This window comes from Scyliorhinus torazame, chromosome 5, assembly GCF_047496885.1.
Source record: "Scyliorhinus torazame isolate Kashiwa2021f chromosome 5, sScyTor2.1, whole genome shotgun sequence".
NCBI lineage: Eukaryota > Metazoa > Chordata > Chondrichthyes > Carcharhiniformes > Scyliorhinidae > Scyliorhinus > Scyliorhinus torazame.
In genome coordinates this window covers 302,369,983-302,391,237 of record NC_092711.1, presented here as the reverse complement: position 1 = coordinate 302,391,237, position 21,255 = coordinate 302,369,983, and the positions used below count along the sequence as shown (strand labels likewise).

Below are 21,255 nucleotides of genomic sequence, written 5' to 3'. Positions count from 1 at the left end.
ACATTTTCCTGCTCAAAATGGATCGATAATGAGAGGGCGCAGATTTAAAGGGATTTGCAAAAGAAGCAACTGTGATGTGAGAAAAACCTTTTCACAGTGTGGTGGAAGCAAGGTTCAATCAAGGCATTCAAGATGTCATTGGCTTATTATTTGAATAGAAGCAATGTGCAAGGGTACAGGGAAACGGTCATGATGCTCATTTGGAGAGCTAGTGCAGACACAATGGACCGAATGGCCTTCTTCTGCAGCCTAACAATTGTGTGATTCTGGTGAGGTGGTGTCATAATAAGCTGCCAATGCTGTTCGCAACATTTGGTGGTGGGAAATGTCACCCACTATGAATGGATGAAGTGCATAATCGCTTCTACATTTTATGTAATTGGAAATCCCGCTTTGGGCCTTTTCACAAGATTTAGCTCTCGTGCCCGCCATGAAAACCCCAGAACGAGGGGGGCGGGGGGGCGGGGGGGGGGGGGGGGGGAGAGAACGAGGAGAAATTGCTTCATAGAGATAGAAGGTCTAGAATGCCTTACCTAAAAGGCTGGTGGGATCTGGAGGGCTTAAGTAATGGCGTGGGGAAAAAGTAATGGCGTGGAACTAAATCTGACCACTCTTGCAAAGAAGCTAGCACAGACATGAAGGCCTGAATAGCCTTTTTGTGCTGTAAAGCTCTATGACCATTTAGAAATATACTGAAATTAATAAAAAGATACTGTTAAAACTGCTATTTTCTGGACAAAACAACAGCACACACCTCATCATTGATATTTATTGATTGCAAGTGTTCAACACTATCGAAAATAACAATTCATGAAAAAAAGCAAATGCTAATAGCAAACATTTCAATTTTCTACTGCAGGAATCGTTTCAACAGTTCTTGGAATGTACCACCAGCTTTGCAACCTTTCTGCCGCTGCACAAAAAGCCAACAGTGTTTGCTGTTCCTATTGCGCTTCCGTTTGATTGTTCCAATTTCTCAGACCCTGAATGTATGCACAATGTCTACCAGGTGTAAAAAAAAAGCATAAGGAACCAGCAACATTGCAAATCAGGGATCAAGAAAAAGGCTATTTACTGCCTGTTTATTTTGCCGCACATGATCCAAAACTAGCTACACTCTTCAGAAGTAAATCTTCAAAATAAAACTGGTTACTGAACAGATTTAATTCCTCCCTTCTAAGAACACCACCCCCCCCTCCCTCCCCTCCCCACGCAGCCCCGTCGCAATGAATCTTAAGTGTTTTTCTATTCTATGCCCACAAAATAAAATCAGACTGCCATTCCAGTACCTTGGTTTAATAAAAAGCGCACACATCTATCCATCCAAAAGCAAGTTTCCATAACACTAAACATCAACAAATTAAGTTCCAGGTTGCCATGTGATCAGCACCCTCTGCTGGAGGAACAGTCAGGTGGCACTGCAGCTGGCTTCCAAAGGAAGAGTGCCTTGAATGAAACAGAGCGGGAGTTATGTTGAAAGCACATTTTCGATGACACATGAAGAGGCAAGTATGAATTTTTTCCAACTATTTTCTAATGTGTTCTTATATGTACTTGACATATGACATATAGCTGGATGATGGGGTACAATTTCAGTTAAAAGAACTGGATTGGCACAGAAACACAAATTGCACAAAGTTAAATTTGTCTAAGCTGTTTCCCACGTAAATCACTTAGACCTCTTTGCTAAACTTTTAAAAGGGTATAAAGAAAAGAATAGAACTGAAGAATTACATAACCTCTACAGACCTTTCAATACAGATTGCGAACGGTACCTTTTTCTACATTTTTAGTTCCAGACAAGTCAAGTCTAACCCTAAAATGTAGCACCATAGCAAATTCGCTGAATTCGACTTTCCCAATTTCCTCCGTGGGCCTTTCCATACATTCCACAAGTGACAAGGTCAATAAGGCCACTAAGAATTTGGTCTCCCATGCTATAATCTGTGATGGTGCACCAAACCTATATATTCACTTACGACCCAGGTAAGTTACTAGCATTTGCTGGTATAATTCTGTTGTAGCTGACAGAATATCTCCTTTGCCTGTGATTTGTCTACTGAAGCAGATGATGAGATGTCATTAATATCATATCAAAGCTGTTGGCGGGAACATTTTCAGAGTCACTAGCACCTGTCTAGTCAGCGCAATGTCTAATTTACATCCCGGTTAACCTCCAACTGCAATAACCTTGCAACCACTTGTGCCCTGTCACAATCGTGATGGCAAAATAAAACCTCCGTTCCTAAAATAGGGAAATTACCAGTTTCAAACATTTTATCTGAGAAGCAACCACACCAGCCTTGTTCTCTGAACTCCTCTCCAGTAAGCACACTTTTGGACTTCCCCACATTTGGTCGGTGTACCATGACTGCTCAACCTTTGAACTACTAGCAGCAGCCGTTTTCATTCTTCACTCTCCTTTTCTGCAATATTCCTGGAAGCCTCAAACTCCTCTGTTTTCTCTTCACTGGTGTCTGGCGATTTTAAGCTGTCCTCGCTAGACTTTGCACCCGTCATTAACCTGCAGCGGCTCCGTGCCCCCGGCTGATACAGCTGCATAGTTGGACGGTCCTAAAAATAACAAGTGAAAAAAAACAAAAACATCCAAATAAATCAAACTTCTGAAAGTTGGATTAAACGTCATCAGATTTCAGTATGATAAAATGCCTTTTCTTTAATCAAGAGCAAAGTGCATAATTTATAACTACATTTCAGAGTAACATTTTTGGATTGCTTAAAACAGGACATCGACATTGGATAAACTCAGGACACCTATTGATGTACCCATAAAAGGTATTTCTTATTTGTTAAATAAAAAGTGGATACTGCACTGCTTGGTTTCAATACGACCACAGATTAGGGTTATAAATAAAAAAAAAAAAAAAAAAAAAAAACTTACCTTTCTATTAGTAGCTATAAAACTAACCTAAACATTTCAACACATTACAATGCAATCAGGCCAGCAAAGATTGTACTCAAGATTCACTTTCATAGAATTATTAAGAGTGGGACACCATGGGCGAGATTCTCCGACCCCCCCGCTGGGTCGGAGAATCGCCGGGGGCTGGTGTGAATCCCGCCCCCGCCGGTTGCCGAATTCTCCGGCACCGGAGATTCGGCGTGGGCGGGAATCGCGCCGCGCCGGTTGGCGGGCCCCCCCTCCCGCGATTCTCCGACCCGGATGGGCTGAAGTCCTGCCGCTAAATGCCTGTCCCGTCGGCGTAGATTAAACCACCTACCTTACTGGCGGGACAAGACATCCTTCCTTTGTACTACTACAAGATTTTCAAAATGAACCATTACGGTACCTTATTCCGGATTCGTTCCTTTTTTGCTGCACTATCTTCTTTCTTCTCCTCTTTTACTTTCTCCAACTTGTCATAGCTTGTTGTAGTCTCAGAGTTCTCCTTCTTCCTGGTCTTTTCATTGGTTTGATCCTTTTCCTTCTTGAGCTCTTCATCTTTTTTTCGGAAAGGTTTGTCAGCCTCGCATCGTTCCCTTGGCTTCCACCGTTCTTCCTCCTGCCGTTTCTGACGCTCTTTCTCCTTCAGCCGTCTCTCACGTTCCCTTTCCTCTTTATCTCTGTAGTCTCTTCCACAATCATCTTCAATCCTGTCGAGCCCAAACAGTGTGAAATTTACTCAGCATTACCACAGAATTAAAAAAATATTAAATTATATTTGCTTTGGGATATGCCGAATGCCACCATGGTTGCATTTACTTACTCATCACTTGTTGCCCTGAGAAGACGGTGCACGTTAATGACGGTTTTAAAATGGAGTGACTTTGATTTGATTTGTCACATGTACCGAAGTACAGTGAAAAGTATTTTTTTGCAGCCAAGGGAACATACACAGTACATACATAGTAGACAAGAAAAGAATAATCGACAGAGTACATTGACAAATGGTACATCGACAAACAGTGATTGGTTACAGTGCGGAACACGGGGCCAAACAAAGCAAATACATGAGCAAGAGCAGCATAGGGCGTTGTGAATAGTGTTCTTACAGGGAACAGATCAGTCAGAGGGAGAGTTGTTGAGGAGTCTAGTAGCTGTGGGGAAGAAGCTGTTCCTATATCTGGATGTACGGGTTTTCAGACTTCTGTACCTTCTGCCTGATGGAGAGGTGTGGAAGAAGGCAAAGCCTGGGTGGGAAGGACCTCTGATAATGCTGTCTGCCTTCCTGAGGCAGCGGGAGGTGTAGACAGAATCAATGTGCGGGTGGCAAGTGTGTGTGATGCATAGGGCTGAGTTCACCACACTTTCCAGAACACATTGAAAGTTAAACAAGTAGCGTGGCACTAGAGACACATGCAGGCCAGATTAGATAGGTGTATGGATTTCCTTCCGAGAAGAAAGTATGTGAGATAGTTGGATTTTTACGACAATCTGAGTTTCCCAATCATCTTTTCCTGGTGCCATGCCAGATTTATTGAATTCACAACTTAACTAGCTACAATTCACTGAATGACAAGGCCAATTGGTACAAAGAATGATAGCTTATTCATCTGGCTTGCTAGGTTATAAGTGGACTGGTGAATTGTATGGGCCAATTCATACCAGTTATTTTCAAACAGTTATAATTTGGATTTCTGATTAACGTGGCTCATTACAACCAAGCCACCAGTTAAGTAAACTTCCTACGCTCTGGTGTCACCTGCGACATAGTGGTGATTATCGCATCTCTAAGCCAGAAGGCTGTGGTTTAAAGTCCCACTTACATCTCACACTTTAGTACAACACATAGTGCAGCACTGACAGGGCTGCCATCTTTAGGATAAGAAATCAAACGAAGCCCTCTGTGCACTCTGGGTGGATGCAAACAATCCCCAAGGCACTATTCTGAAGAGGAGCTGGTGAGTTTTGCACTGGTATCCTGGCGAATATTCATCCCTCAACCAACATCAGTGAATTGCGAGAGCATATATTCATGGAACCTACCAGTGTGCAAATTGACGACCACATTTCCTACGTTTCAATTTAACCTCAAAAGTACCTGATTAGCTGTGAAGCTGGGACTTACTGAGGTCATGAAAGGTGCTACATAAATGTAACTTAATTAATTTGTCACAGTGCAACATCCACTTGAATCATACTTTATTGATCCAGATAAAGGTTAGGGTAGTTACCAGACCTCAAATCTTTTTTTCACTGCCACACTTGAATGTCTCACCATAGATTGTTTCTTCAACATACAAGTTTAAACTGCTCACTGCACTGCTCTGTAATGCAGTACGGTAAGACTCCAGAGTGGAAAGACACAGGTCTGTGTCCACAAATTCCAGCAACAAATACACACAGGAAAGAAGGGGGAAAATATGTTCAAGCCCTGCCACTCACATCAACCCCGAATGAATAGTTCAAAAGATGCTTAAGCGGAGGCTAGGTCATATCCACTCCATTGTGTTTGCCAGGAATTGATGCTCAATACAAAGAAAGAAGAGGTTTACCTAAGCTAGGAATTACCTCAAGGTACACTGGAAGAAATATACCAAGAGAAATCAGACCAAGGTTGACGCTGCAGCAACTCTGAACTTATACAGGGAAGAAACCAGTTCTTGAGCACTAAGCCCATGACAATATGAGCTCAGAATGAACAATTCTTTACAATTTACATCATTGAGTTCCTCCTTGATTGTAGCGTGCATGCAAACCACCAACACCAATTTAGTACCATGGGCAAGTGATCGTGCATACTGAACCAGCATCCAAGTAACAAGACTGGAAAAGGATATAAGCAGTTTAATTTATTCTCACTCACTTTTTTCCTTTATCTTCTTTGATGGTACTCTCCAGGCGTTTACTCTGTCCACTGAACGGTCTGTCCTCCTTAGCTCTTTCTCTCTCCAGTTTCTTTACCTTCTCCCTGGGCTTTTCTAAACTGGAGTCATCCCCTTTATCTGACTTCTTCAGAAGCTACAAACACACAATGATATTTTGTTGCTTGACATTTTGCAAAGATGAAAGTGCTTTTGTTAGAACATTGACATTGTTTCGGGTACCTTTATCTTTGGTTCATCCTTTGATCTGTCCTTATCTTTATCAAATCCTTTCTCCAACATCTTCTTTTGCTTCTCTGCTTCTCTCCTTTTCCGCCGTTCATCCTCTCTCCATTTTCTCCTTTCTTCTTCTCGGAGCCGCCTCTTTTCCAGCTCTCTTCTCCTCCTTTCTTCTCTTTTTTCCTCTCGTATTCTCTGGCAACAGGAAGCGAGGGTGGGGAAAGGAAGAAAATAGAGACACACACAATGACATAATTTGAATAAACACAAAACTGCTTTTCCATATTTTGACTTTAAAAAAAAAAAAAAACCAGAAAGTCATTACCTGTTTATTTTTCACATAGTCCAAAAGGGGTGTGGTTTTTTTAGCTGTTAAATGTAAAAAATAATTATTTCATCCATGCAAAATAAAACTCTATGATTTTGAGTTCTGACAAAATGGCAAAACACTGGGAAAAGATAAATGTATAAAATAAATCAAATGGGGTGTTCAGAAAAAAAAAAATAATTCTACAAAGAGCGGTGTGAATGTGGAACCAGAGGGAGTGGTTGGGATGAATGGTATAGATGTACTTAAGGAGAAATTAGATGGGAGTAAGAATGGAGTTGAGGATTAGGCTGATAAGAGTTGGATGAGGAAGGTTGGAAGCAACAAGTAGAGCATTAACAAGGCAAGGACTGGTTGGATCAAGTGGCTGCATTCTGTACTGTATATTATAGACACTTGCAGCAAATGACCATTGTGTGTGTAATCAGGGCTGAATTTCTTGGGGATCATGCATTCATCACCTAACCCAAGTTGCCTCGAATGACTTTCTAGGATGCTTCAGAGGGCACCAAGAGTCAGCTACTTAGGGTGGACGAGGGGCACACGCCATTCCAGAATGAACAGATGTAACAGATTCATTCCCGTGAAGGGATTTAGTGCATCAATTGGATTAAGCAATAAACACAACCACCCAGCTGTTTCAATGTCATTTTTTCAGGCACCAGCTCACCAATTCATGGTAGGATTTGAATCCTAATATCATATGCGCTGGACTACTTGCCCTGGTTTAGGATTTCATCAGGGCTATGCAAGCAGTGAGAAAGGAATACAGAAGAACAGAAAAGCAAATACAAGTAACAGACAATGGGAAATGTGTTTTAAAATAATTTGGCATGCAAGTTGTTCAAGGCAAGGCCTGATTATGCATCCGTGACAATGACAGAATAATTCTGTCTATTTTAAATGATAACCAAACATCTATTAGGCAGGTTATAATGTGATCCAATGTCTACATATAGTGTGACGAATGGAGGATTTTAGGGATATCGGCTTCTAAATACTGGGGCAATAGAAGGGTTAAAAACCTGGGGTTATAGTGTGTTTGACTGCAGTGGTTATGTTTCTTAAAAAAAAAGAATTTTGTTTTGCAGGGCTTGGGAGCTTTAGGAGCCAGAAGGTGAAATTGATCAGAGGAATGTGGTTTTCACATTCAAACCCTGGTCCTCAAAACTACAAGTGTGCTAACCACTGCACCACCGTGCTTCCCTAGTAGTAATTAAGGAGTAATTATAAGCTGTTCTTTCAGGTGTGAAGTTAAGAGTTTTATATTGTAGTCCTAATAAAATTTTGTTTTAAAAATACCAAATCTCTATTTCTTCATGCAATCACTCCTGTGGCGAATCATTCTTTTTGTAGTCTTCTAAATAAACTAAAATTTAAGGGTTTTGGTCCAGTATCCTGGTCACTGTTGGGGTCTAGTCTGGGATTGTAATAATAGCCTGACAAGGACACATCACAAACCAGGAGGGAAGATCAAGGAAATGAATACTGTCAATTTGTGTAGCCCTGCATTAAGGATAATTGTATTTAGAAAAAATGGTCATTATATGTAGTTAAAGATTAATATTGAAGGGAAAATGATTAGTAAATTAATTCATGGGCTCAAATTCTGCAACTCGTCATTTTTATCTACAAACTGTAACAAGTAAACCGATGTCAGCTTAGAAACTGATCAGGTTTATTTAAAAAGCTCATTTTACCTGCCAACTCTTTCGTTTTGGCTTCAATTTCCTCCAGCAGCGTCTCGGGATTGTTCGAATTTTTCTCATCATCTGCATTGTTATAACTCTCCAAAAACTTCTTATATTCAGGATCTGAAACATTAAAAAAAAAGTGAAAAAACTTCTACCAATCCTAAAACAAACATAACCAAGACTCAAAAAGAAAAATTAATGCAAGGCTCTTACATCCAATTAACCTGCCCCCTTCCCTGGGAGAAAAATCTTTATCCTCTAAATCTGCTTCCGAGAAACTGGTGGCATAAAAACTTTCATTGCATTGACAATAGGGCCGTTACAAACAGTGCGGTTTAGGAACTACAACTGTGGAATAGCAACTTGTATGCCTTCTGTACCCATCTAAAGCAGCAAGACTGAACCTGTATCCCAAGGTAGTGTACAAGAAATTGCTTCAAGATGTTGTATCATTCTACCCTCAGCAGCAGTTTAACTGTCGTTATTATGCTTTTTAAGACAATCCAAAATATCAGTTTCAAAGAAAAACAGCTAAATTCCAATATTTTTGGTTGTTAATCCTTTCTGTTGGACTTTTTGCAGGTTTGTTTACTTGGGACAGATTTGTGCAGCAATCCCTGGCTCCGGATTAGTTGATGTCAGTCTAGTTTAGTGGTCAGAGCATTAGCAATTAGCCCCAGTGCCTCTGGATTAGGCATCACCAGTGCTTGGTGCTTAAGATTGCTGGAAGCACTCACCCTGAAAAAGGATGAGCTCATCTCCGATTCCCATCACCTCCCCAACACAGTTAAATAGTTTCTCAGATCTCGTTAAAAGCCCATGTCTTTCACACAGGAAGGAACTACCTCTGAGCCACATTATATCAAAACAATATTCATAATATTCAAGAATATTTTCCCTGTTCCCTGCCCCAATAAGTGGTACTAAAGCAGTAAAAAATGTATATTACTTCAGTAAACTTCAAAAGTGTCAGAATTGTAATAACATCATAGCACAGTAACAATAGAGGGACCAGAACTTCAACTACTGGCAATTCAGCTTCCTCAAACATACAGAACAAATACAGCCACTCTTTTAATGCAGCTTCCTTTAGTCAAGAAAAGGGCAGCCCATACAACAGATTTCTCTCCAATTACCAAAAATACTGGTCCTGGGGTAGCTACACAACACCCTGCGTTGTGCGAGGAGACTTGTAACCCCCACGTTGCACAAAATGCATTGTCTAATCATCTAGCTAAAGAAAGCAAAAGTCATGGCAACTTAACATTGGCATGTTAAAGCATCACAGACCTTTCAGACTGAAGTAGGAATAGATTATGTGTTATCTGCAGCATAAAGATCAATTAGAATGATGCCATTTTTAAACATCTTAGGAGAGCCAACATGAATTATTGCACAGCTGTTTCCCATCTAAGACACCAGTGTTTCCTTGAATTATAGAATTAAAAATTAGTCAAACAAAATATTTAGTGATAGATTGAAAGAACGGGCATGATTTTGAATACTGTTTATAACTCCGCAAAGTTGCCTAATTTCTTGATGCAGGTCTCCAACCAATGGACTGGACGCAGGAAACAATATACTGGCCTAGGATATTAAATATTATACCAAGTCATAACTATTGCTAAAGAACCTCTCAGGCCTTCATTTATGTAATTTTTGTCCATTATGATACAAACGTAATAGGGCAGCACAGTGGCGCAGTGGGTTAGCCCTGCTGCCTCACAGTGCCGAGGTCCCAGGTTCAATCCCGGCTCTGGGTCACTGTCCGTGTGGAGTTTGCACATTCTCGCCGTGTTTGCATGGGTTTCGCCCCCACAACCCAAAAGATGTGCAGGGTAGGTGGATTGGCCACTCTAAACTGCCCCTTAATTGGAAAAAATGAATTGGGTACTCTTAATTTAAAAAAAAAGAACGATACAAACTTAATTTAGTAAAATAAATTAATTTAAAACTTTTTGATATTTCAGGTTTTTAAAAAAAATGTAGTGTACCCAATTCATTTTTTCCAATTAAGGGATAATTTAGCGTGGCCAATCTACCGACCTTGCACATCTTTGGGTTGTGTGGGGAAAAACCCATTCAAACATGGGGAGAATGTGCAAACTCCACATGGACAGTGACCCAGAGCTGGGATTGAACCCAAGACCTTGGCACCGTGAGGCAGCAATGCTAACCACTGCACCTCCGTGCTGCCCTGATATTTCAGCTTTTAATGTGTATATCCAAGTCTTTATTTCCTTTACAACAAGGATTTTAAAAAATGTTTTAATTTAAAAAAAAAATTTAGAATACCAAATTCTTTTTTTTCCCCAATTAAGGGGCAATTTAGCGTGGCCAATCCTTCTATCCTGCACATCTTTGGGTTTGTGGGGGCGAGACCCACACAGGCACAGGGAGAATGTGCAAACTCCACATGGACAGTGATCCGGGGCCAGGATCGAACCCGGGTCCCAGGTGCCGTGAGGCAGCAGTGCTTACCACTGCGCCACCGTGCTGCCCTTAGTTTACAACAAGGATAATCAATGCATTTTACTTCCTGGTTTCCAGTCTGAGAAATTTCCTGCTTTTGATTGGATGCTTACACTTCCTTTTTTTTTATGCACTTTCTCTTTTTTAAAAAAAAAATTTAGTGTACCCAATTCATTTTTTCCAATTAAGGAGCAATTTAGCATGGCCAATCCACTAGCCTGCACATTTTTTGGTTGTGGGGGCGAAACCCACACAAACACGGGGAGAATGTGCAAACTCCACACGGCCAGTGACCCAGAGCCGGGATTGAACCTGGGACCTCGGCGTCGTGAGGCAACAATGAAAAAAATGAAATGAAAATCGCTCGTCACAAGTAGGCTTCAAATGAAATTACTGTGAAAAGCCCCTTGTCGCCACATTCCGCCACCTGTTCGGGGAGGCTGGTATGGGAATTGAACCGTGCTGCTGGCCTGCCTTGGTCTGCTTTAAAAGCCAGCTCTTTAGCCCAGTGCTAAACCAGCCCCTGTCCAAGCCAATGCTAACCACTATGCCACCAGCAGCGCTGTCCCTGGATGCTTACACTTCTTGATGTTTCTGGACATCATGTGCTCTACCTGACTTGGTGCCAGATTTAAATTAAGGGGAAGGCAAACATATTGCATGAAGATTTCTAAATCTCTGTGGGCTGTTCTGTACTGAAGGGCAGTGACCAGAAGCATGGTTTCACTGCTGACTGAAAAATCCAGACATTCATTACTCATTTACTATGGGGTGACAGAACAATCGTGACAAATAGAATAGAGTAGTTTACATTCTGTTCTATCTGAAGACATTATAAAGTAGAAACAAAATGGAATAGAATTGACATGAAAATTACAGTTTACAACAAGAAGTTTACATTGTAATAAATAGTATAGGTTCTCCATACCATCACTAAAATGTATATGGTCATTGCCATCTTCAACGGCTCCCACTTTTACATCTTTTTTCTTGCTCTTCTTTTTTGGAATTTTCTGAAAAGGGGCAAATTCTACAATAGCAGGGTACTCCTGACCTATTGGTTGGACGAGAGACAAACACAGGGAAAAAAAATAAATGGGCTCTTACAATTAAACCTTCTTTCAACAAAATGTGTTTCCATCATCTTAAATTGATAAACAAATAGGACTAAAATGTTAATGTTTCCTGTTTACATTCATTAGACAGACTATGCAATCATTTTAGTTAGTAAATAAGGATACATCCTGGGCATTATCACTGACCAGGAACTGCACCAGCCATATAAACACTGTGGCTGCAAGATCAGGTCAGAGGCGAGGTATACTCACCTCTTGACTCCCCAAAGCCTGCCCACCATCTACATGGCACAAGTCAGGAGTGTAATGGAATACTCTCCACTTGCCAGGTTGTGTGCAGCTCCAATAATACTCAAGAAGCTCAACACCATCCAGGGCAAAGCAACCCGCTTGATTCACAAACATTTATTCCCTCCACCACCGATATACAGTGGCAGAAGTGTGTGGCATCTACAATATGCACTGCAGGAATGCACTAAGGCTCCTTAGGCAGCACCTTCCAAACCCATGACCGCCACCATTAGAAGGACAAGGTGAGCAAATATAAGAGAACACCCCGTTCCCGTAAAAGCCAATCATCACCCGGACTTGGAAATATATCATCGTTCTTTTACTGTTGCTCGGGCAAAATCCTGGAAATCCCTTCCTGTGGGTGTACCTGCACCACAGTAGTTCAAGCAGACAACTCACCACCACCTTCTCAGGGGCAATTAGGGATGGGCAATAAATGTTGGCCTAGCCAACAAAACACGTCCCATGAATGAGATAGATGAATTTTTAAAAATTAAGGTAGAGTACATTATGCCTGCTTGGTATTCTTTTTACTGAGTGAAGTAATACTAACTAACATGTGCCCCACAGGAATCAAATTCCTTTCAAATGTGCTACAAGTTCAGTTATGGAGCACTAACAGTAAAATATTGTTTATAGTATCAAATAATATTTAAAAGGTTCCTTTTAAAAATTAAATTGACTAGGAGTCTAGCAGGATTGATTTCTATTTGTTGTGCAACTCCATTCTCTGCTGTGTTCAACATCTGCTGACCGAAATAAAGTAAAAGCGACATAATAAAGTTGTGATCAATACAAAAGTTGTATTCAAAACAAATTTTAAAAAAATAATAATAATTTAGAGTATCCAATTATAGGGCAATTTAGCGTGACCAATCCACCTACCCTGCACATCTTATGGGTTGTGGGGGCGAGACCCACGCAGACACTGAGAGAATGTGCAAACTCCACATGGACAATGACTCAGGGCTGGGATCGAACCTGGGACCTCGGCACCGTGAGGCAGCAGTGCTAACCGTTCGGGGCAGCACGGTAGCACAGTGGTTAGCACAGTTCCAGGGTCTCAGGTTTGATTATTGGCTTGGGTCACTGTCTGTGCAGAGTCTGGCTGTGGTTCTCCCAGTGTCTGCGTGGGTTTCCTCCGGGTGCTCTGGTTTCCTCCCACAGTTCAAAGATGTGCAGGCTAGGTGGATTGGCCATGACAAATTGCTCTTAGTGTCCAATAAGGTTAAGTGGGGTTACGGGGATAGGGTCCAACAAGATTAAGTGGGGTTACTTGGTTACGGGGATAGGGTGGAGGTGTGGGCTTAAGTGCGGTGCTTTTCCAAGGCCGGTGCAGACTCGATGGGCCAAATGGCCTCCTTCTGTACTGTAAATTCTATGATAACCAGTGCACCACCCTGCTGGCCATGTGATCAATACAATTTTTTTTAAAATCGCATAACCTTACACAACAGTTGCCCACAACTAAAAAACAGAGCATCATTTTTAAAAATTAATACATGTTCTGACTTTTTACAGCAACCCTGCAAAGGGAAACTTTTCATTCTATTAAGATGCTTTCAAAGCACAGCAAATATGATCACAGCAGTGCTAATCACTCGTAATTATTAGATATACATTTATTATATACTACAGGGGGGGGGGGGAAACGTCAACAACAATTATTCCTTCAAGCAATAAACATTCCTTCCCCATCTGTTTTGTCTAAATAGTAAAAGTTTGTTTAGTACGGAGTTTCTTTCCACATCCCCATTCTTGTTGAAAGATTTACAAAAATGTTAAACACCCAGAACAGACGGATACACGGAATTTCTCACAATATATATTTCAAAATGCATGTTTGAAGCCATTTAGTAGAACCTGATACGAGAAGATGTCAGCATACTCACTGATGTACAGAGTTAAAAATACCATACCTTTGCTGTCAATGAAAACGTAGCCATCAAACTGATCCCTGAAGAGGACAATGTCCTCTTGGTTTTTAAAGTTGATATATGCTCTAGAAAATATGTGCGGGAATAAACTGTGGAAAAATAAGAGATTTTAAGGTAAGATTTAAATTGAAAAAGGAGCAATTAACTGTATTTTGTTGGAATGTCACACATCTTAAATCTGCAGTAATTAATTATGGTTGCATAACATATAGAACAGAAAATTTCCCTCATTATAGCCAGATTAAGTTCCATACATTACAAGAGATAGGAGACCATGCAGCACAGAAGTAATTTCTCCTTCTCGCAGTCCTAAATAAATTGTCCTTATCCTGAGACTGTGCCCCAGGGTTCTAACTTCCCCAGTCAAAGAAAGTACATCTCGGTGTATACCCTATCAAGTCCCTTCAGAATCTCTGACGTTTTCAATGTCTGGTTCTTCGAAACTCTGTAGGCCCCATTGGCTCAGTCTCTCCGCTGTTCAAAAAGGGAGGTACAGAGAAAACAGGGAACTATAGACCAGTAAGCCTAACGTTTTAGGTAGTAGGGAAGTTGATCGTCCATTATCAAGGATTTCAGAGCACGAAGGGGTAGAGTGGGTTAGGATGGAGGAGGAATCTTGTAAGGGTCTAGTTTGAGGGCTATGATGACGGCAGCATTGCCAATGGCTCCGAGTAGGTACTCAGGGAGCCCAGTGGTGCAGTCCACGGTGAAGATATGGAATCAGCTGAGGAGGCATTTTAGGGTGGAAGGGATGTCAGTGCTGATGCCGCTGTGCGAGAATCATGGATTTGAGCTGGGGTGGGTAGGGGATAGTGTATACAAGAGGTGGAGGGAAGTGGGGCTGGTCAAGGTGAGGGATTTGTATTTGGAGGAAGGGTTTGCCAGTCTTGAGGAGCTAAGGGAGAGAGTAGAGCTGCCGAGGGGTAGTGAATTCAGGTATCTACAGGTTAGGGACTTTGCACGAAAGGTCTGGAGGGGGTTCCCTAGATTGCCGGGATACACCCTGCTGGAGCGACTGCTGCTTCCGGATGTGGAAGGGGAGGGAAGAATTGGGAATATACATAAGTGGCTGGGGGAGCAGAGAGGTGAGCGGGTGGTGAAGATCAAGGAGAAATGGGAAGCGGAGTTGGGAATGGAGATCAATTGGGGAGCATGGAGTGAGGCACTGCGAAGGGTAAACGGGACCTCCTTTTGTGCAAGGATGAGCCTGATACAGTTCAAGGTGGTGCACAGGGTGCATATGACTCGGGCGAGAATGAGTGGGTTCTTTCAGGGGGTAGCAGATGAGTGTGAGAGGTGTGGGCGGGGGCCAGCGAATCATGCGCACATGTTTTGGGGTTGTGAAAAATTGGGAAGATTCTGGGCGGGAGTGTTCGTGGTCTTAGCCAGATTAGTGGAGGAGGGAGTGGACCCGGACCCTTTTGGGGGGGGGGGAGGAGGAAGATCTGTACTCGATGATTGTTGGGAAGAATGCTTATTTCTGTAACCTACTTTGATAAGAGTTTGAATAAAATTTATTTAAAAAAAAAAAAAGGATTTCAGAGCACAGCATTTGGAAAGTAGCAGTTTAATCAGACAAGTCAACATGGATTTACAAAAGGGAAATCATGTTTGACAAATCTACTAGAAATTTTTGAAGATGAAACTCGTAGAGTTAACCAGGGAGAAGGGGTGATGTGGTTTATTTAGACTTTCAGAGTGCTCTAGACAAGGTCTCATTTCGCAGATTATGATGTTTTTAAAAAATAAAAGAGTACCCAATTCATTTTTTTTCTAATTACGGGGCAATTTAGTGTAGCCAATCCACTTACCCTGCACATCTTTTTGGTTGTGAGGGCGAAACCGATGCAAACAAAAATATTTTAGTTTATTGGTGCTTTTACACCGTAAGTCAGCCAGTCTCACAGAAACGCTGTCTTTCTCACAAGGGTTTCCAATCTCCCCTTTGTAGAACTCATTTGGGAATTAAAATTAAATTAAATCAGCTCTTGTAAGCATTTGCCGAATTTCAAATGTGTTCCTTACACAATATATTTTCAAACGATCTTCAGAAAATCCAGTGTTTAATTTAGTAAAGTTGAATATGCAAAATAGTTTTTTTTTTGTTACTGCGCTTTAAAGTTTTGGAAATGACACAACAAAGGTAACATTGATGATTATTAGTATTAGAATGTAATTGTCAACCACAGAAGACTGTGTGTAGGAGAAGTCACAGAATATATTTAAGAAGAAAATAGATAGATATCGCGACTCAAACGGTGTCAAAGGGTACGGGGAGAGCACTGGAGTACGGGGTTGAGATAGACGATCAGCAATGATAATACTGAATGGCGGAGTAGTCTCGAAGAGCCTTATCCTGTTCCTATTTTCTATATATTATCTCCAAATGCCATTCTCACTCGGTGGATTCAACCAGGATTCACCTCAGGGTTTCAATCTCATCATCTGAGATTCTATTCTCCTGGGTCATCATGCACACTCAAGCTTCACATTCACCAATCTTCAGCTGCCCCGTTGGATCTTCAGAGTTTCTCTCCAGCCCACTTTACTTCAAGTCTGCTCCTCACATCCCACTCTCTCTTTAATTTGGAACATATTGCTCTGCTCCTTTTTCTCAACTTTGTTCAGTTTCTGCTCTCGTCCTTGCCCCTTACCCGGGACCTGCTTCTGGAACCTGGCCTTGCCCTACTTCCTGGTTTGGAATTTTCTCCCTGTCCTTCTCCCAGTGCCCTGCTCCCTGGAACACCTTCTCTGCAATGGTGTGCCTTTTCAGGTCACCTAACCTGCAGTTGCGCACGGTTTCACTTTTCTTATTCGCTCGTGCGCAGGGCTGGCTGCCGGCTGAAGAATGTAAAACTGGGCAACTGCATGTGTGTGGCCCTATCTCGCTGGCGCCTGTACAAAGGTTCCGAGGCCCATTAAAGTATAATTTAAACCTTTATTTTTTCCCCCAATCGCACTACTCCCTATGTGGATCCTATTCACTAACGTATAATTACCATTTAACTCCGTTCCTTCCTGTCCCATACTGCTTGTTTTTAACCTACATCACTACTCACTGTTAGCTTGACTTTTCTCGAGATTTCCAAATCTTCCTTCATTCGAACCTTCCCTCTCTTTGTTAGTTATAAATTATTGTGGTTCAGAAATTGAACTCTGGCCCAACATAACAGACACAAACTAAAACATAATTTTAAGGGATAAACTCAAAAGGTTGAAAGTTATTGTTGCAATTTCAACAAGAGTTAGAACAAAAAGTGAAAAACATTACAGTTGAAATTTCCCCAACAGGTCAGCCAAGCTGACTCAGGCTTCATCTGGTAAGAATAAGAAATACTTGCAAAATTTCCGCTTGCGGGCATTCTCTTGTAAAGATTAAATCCAGAAATGGTTGCTCACAAATCAGGTTCTTTAAAACAAAAAAAAAATTAGAGTACCCAATTCATTTTTTTCCAATTCAGGGGCAATTTAGCATGGCCAATCCACCTAGCTTGCACATCTTTGGGTTGTGGGGGCGAAACCCACGCAAACACAGGGGGAATGTGCAAACTCCACACGGACAGTGACCCAGAGCAGGGATCGAACCTGGGACCTCGGTGCCATGAGGCAGCAGGGCTAACTCACTGCGCCACCGTGCTGCCCTACAAATCAGGTTTTTTCCGGCCAATTTTTTTTACGGGTCCGAGTGCTATTGCAAACAAACAGTGCAGAAGTGCTGCCCTCTGAGAGACTTACAATTTTCAGTCAGTTCTGAGAAAAGTCCTTGGCCTGAAACATTAACTCTGTTGCTCAGATGCTGTCAGAACTGCTGAGTAATTCCTGCATTTTCTGTTTTTATTTCAGATTTCCAGCATCCACAGTATATTTTGCTTTTGATTTAGTGCCCAAGCTGTGCAAGATGGACTCAGTCGTCCGGAGATAACTTTGAGCATGCTTGATGACAATATCCAGGTCTGGATGACAAGTGGCAAGTTACATTCGCGCCACACAAATGCTAGGCAATGACCACCTCCTACAAAAGGGAATCGGAATCTAACCCATCGCCCCATGAAATTCAATGGCATTACCAGTGCTGAATCTCCCACAATCATCATCCTGGGGGTTACCATTGATCAGAAACTGAACAGGACTAGCCATATTAATACTGTGGCTCGAGTAACTCACCTTCTGACCCCACCAAAGCCTGTCCACCATCTACAAGGCACAAGTCAGGAGTGTAATGGATTGCTCCCCACTTGCCTGAATGAGTGCAGCTCCAACAAGACTCAAGAAGGTCAACACCATCCAGGACAAAGTAACCCGCTTGATTGCTCCCCATTCCACAAACTTTCAATACCTCCACCGACGAACAGTGGCAGCCATGTGTACCATCTACAAGATGCACTGCAGTAACTCACCAAGTGAAGGAAATCAGCTATTTCTGGTAGGTAAAAGGCCATTTTAATGTAAATATTAAAGCCCAGTCTTTAATACCCATTTTAAAATAAGGATTTCAGTATTCATAACCTTAGGTCATGACAAAACACATAACTTAAACAGAGGTACACAGCCACAAACTAATTGAAGATAAAGGCAACATTTCTACTGACAATGTGAACTGACTATTGTTCTAATGAACAGATTTCATATTAAGAAATGAGCTGTACCAGTAATCAGATCAAGGTTGAAATAAGCACCATAGTAATATGAAACCACCATTGTTCAGAATATGGATAAAATGAAAGTCAGCAGAAAACCAGGAAGAACCAGACTCGATTACAGCACAAAATCACATTCCACAGCACACAGAAATATTCAAACATGAAACATTTAAAATTTATGTTGCACATTGAGGATCGATAGTTAACTATCCAATCAAATGAATTTGAAACTCACCCAAACCAATTAGGACGACATCGAGGTATGGACAGATGGCCTCAGACTGATAACATTTTCCTTAAACATGAGAGTTCGGACAGCCATTATCTATCCAGGCTTTCTCTAGACTTTGATCTAACTACTTGCTATCCTTATTTTCGTATTTTCACTTTTCCACTCTAACTCTTGAAGTTCACGCAAGCTGTTTTTCTTTAAGCAAGAAACCATTTCTGTATTATTTTTGAACGTTAAAATTGTTTTATAAATTACTTCTCGAAGTCTTTTGCTGGCAAGGCTTTATTGAGAATAGATTTAAGTTTCTCTCAATTGTAATCAGTAGAGGCAATAAAAGATTCTTACTTCGCATTTGAGAAGTGTAACTCAAATTTCTACCGAGTTTTAAAGTGTATGCGAGACTGCACTTGAACCGCATGGTAGATGTCTACACCAAGGTTCATTAGACAGCACCTTACAAACCCACGACCACCACCATCTAGAAGGACAAGAGAGCAGATACCTGGGAACCCCACCACCCGAGGTTCCCCTCCAAGTTTGGAAATATATCACCGCTCCTTCACTGTCACTGGGGAAAAATCCTGGTCCTGAAAGACCCTGAAAACTCCCTCCCTAACAGCACAGTGGGTGTCCCTCACCTCAAGTATTGCAGCGCTGCAAGAAGACAACTCACTACCACCTGCTAAAGGGCAACTAGGGATGGGCAATAAACACTAACCAGTGACGTCCACATCCCGTAAATCTCTCAGTGGTGTTCCAAGATTTCATCAACTGCCGACCCTATGAATATTGCACCACCTTAGTACTTGACCAATACCACGGGAGGTTGAGGCCATCAACACAAATAAAAAAAAAAAGAGTTCAGGGGAAACAAAGGACAACCCCATCTGATTTTGAAGACAGTTTGATCATTGTGATTTAAAAAAAAGTCTGTTCCAAAAACTACTTACCTTGAATTGGTAGAAAAAAATTCAAAGTAATCATGCTCAGGCAATGGGGCAAGTTGCTCTTCTAACTGTTCTTTTGTTAGACTGGGAGGCAACCGACGGATCACCACCTAATGGGGTAAAGGCAGTTAAAATATATATGAGCTACTTCTTTAAAAAATACATACAATGTTAATGTTAGAAAATTTTGAAATGGCTTTAATTTTAGGGGCAGATTGCTCCGATTAGACATCCAGTGAACTACTTTGTCTGTGTAAATTCAACCTACGTAAACAGAAGCGCAAACAATACGATTATTGCAGTTGTATAACTAATGTGATAAGTGCTCTAAAGAGAGACATGTTGCCGAAGCTTTTTCCTTGCACTCATCAGGACAAACACAAGAATGCCAATTTCTACCACAAGAGAAAAGGGTGTCAATTGCTTGGCAAATTGACTCTGAATGGCCAAGGCATTGCATTGTTATGGAAAAAGCAACAGTGAACTATAGGCTTCCCAAGCTTCTCGGTAATTAAAAAAAGGCCCAAGGCTTGAACATATTCCTCTGATTTGCAGGGACAGGCCCTTGTGTGCCAACCATTCAGCAACCTTTTCTCCTGGAAAATGTGATAGAGTAAATCGGTGCTTGACAGCTGGTGCAGACACGATGGGCTGAAGGGGCTCTTTCCATGCTGTCAAATCTCTATGACTCCGTGACTGTAGTTAGATGATAACTAAGCTGCTATTCAAGAAACACCCGAATAGCATAACCACTTGCGACTAAAGAGGCTATCCTAGCATCAGGATCATTCAAACATTGCAAATATTTCCTTTAAAAATTGCTGTCAGTTCAAACAGCAAACACAGATAGCATCAGTAAAACAGAGAAAGGAAAATCTGACACAGAAGCAAAATACTGCAAATTCTGGAAACATTCGCTGATTAAAGGGTCATCCACACGCTGCCTGACCCACTAAGGGTTTCCAGCATTTTCTGTCATTAGTGAAGGCAAATTTGAAGCAAACTCCAGGATGACTCAGTCACACAAGTGTACATCTTCATTCTGCTCTTTCGGGCCCTTATTACTGTCGCTGACGCAAAAATGTGAATGTCCTATATGAATCACTTGCAACAATGAAAATAAGCATTCGCTGGAATGATGAGCATGGGGGGGGGGGGGGGGGGGGGGACAACAAATAGTGAGAAACCAAGAACTTCCAGAAAATAGTCTAGCCGCCTTGGGAGTTGCACACCCACACTGACAGGTTTAATTTACAAAAGCAGGTGGGCGAACACTGAGGTTTAATTTACAAAAGCAGAAGGTGCGTGATCGACAAGGGTCTTGTTGTGATCAACAGCCGGCCATTTGGGGGAGGCGTCGCTTCCTGAACTTAAGCCAGCCTCAGGCCTGTTGCTCCACAAACCTTGGTCAAGATCTCTTTCTTCTCCTTCTTCTCGGTTCTCTCCGTCCGCTCCTCCAATTTAACCTCCGTCTTCTTCTCCCGGGGTTTGGTATTCTCCTTGTCTTCCTTCATATTGAGTGAGGCGGCCTCCAGCGTGCAGGCCCCGCCACCGTCTCTCTCTCTCCCCCTCACTCCCTCCCAACTTCAGCTCAGCCTGGCCTTTTGCTCCCTGTCACGTCACTCAGACCTG

At 41.8% G+C, this 21,255-nt stretch overlaps 1 protein-coding gene across 1 annotated transcript; it reads right to left on the bottom strand.

Annotated features, from left to right (window-relative positions):
- Nucleotides 1-753: 753 nt before the first annotated feature.
- upf3b (UPF3B regulator of nonsense mediated mRNA decay) lies at nt 754-21,237 on the bottom strand. The gene is made up of 10 exons (XM_072505839.1): nt 21,027-21,237; nt 19,627-19,733; nt 13,787-13,893; nt 11,429-11,554; nt 8,035-8,148; nt 6,332-6,375; nt 6,010-6,201; nt 5,769-5,923; nt 3,312-3,615; nt 754-2,574 (listed from the first exon to the last, which is right to left on the bottom strand). Exons 1-10 carry the CDS (start codon nt 21,135-21,137, stop codon nt 2,407-2,409), a joined length of 1,428 nt encoding a protein of 475 aa, XP_072361940.1. The 5' UTR covers nt 21,138-21,237; the 3' UTR covers nt 754-2,406.
- Nucleotides 21,238-21,255: the final 18 nt, after the last annotated feature.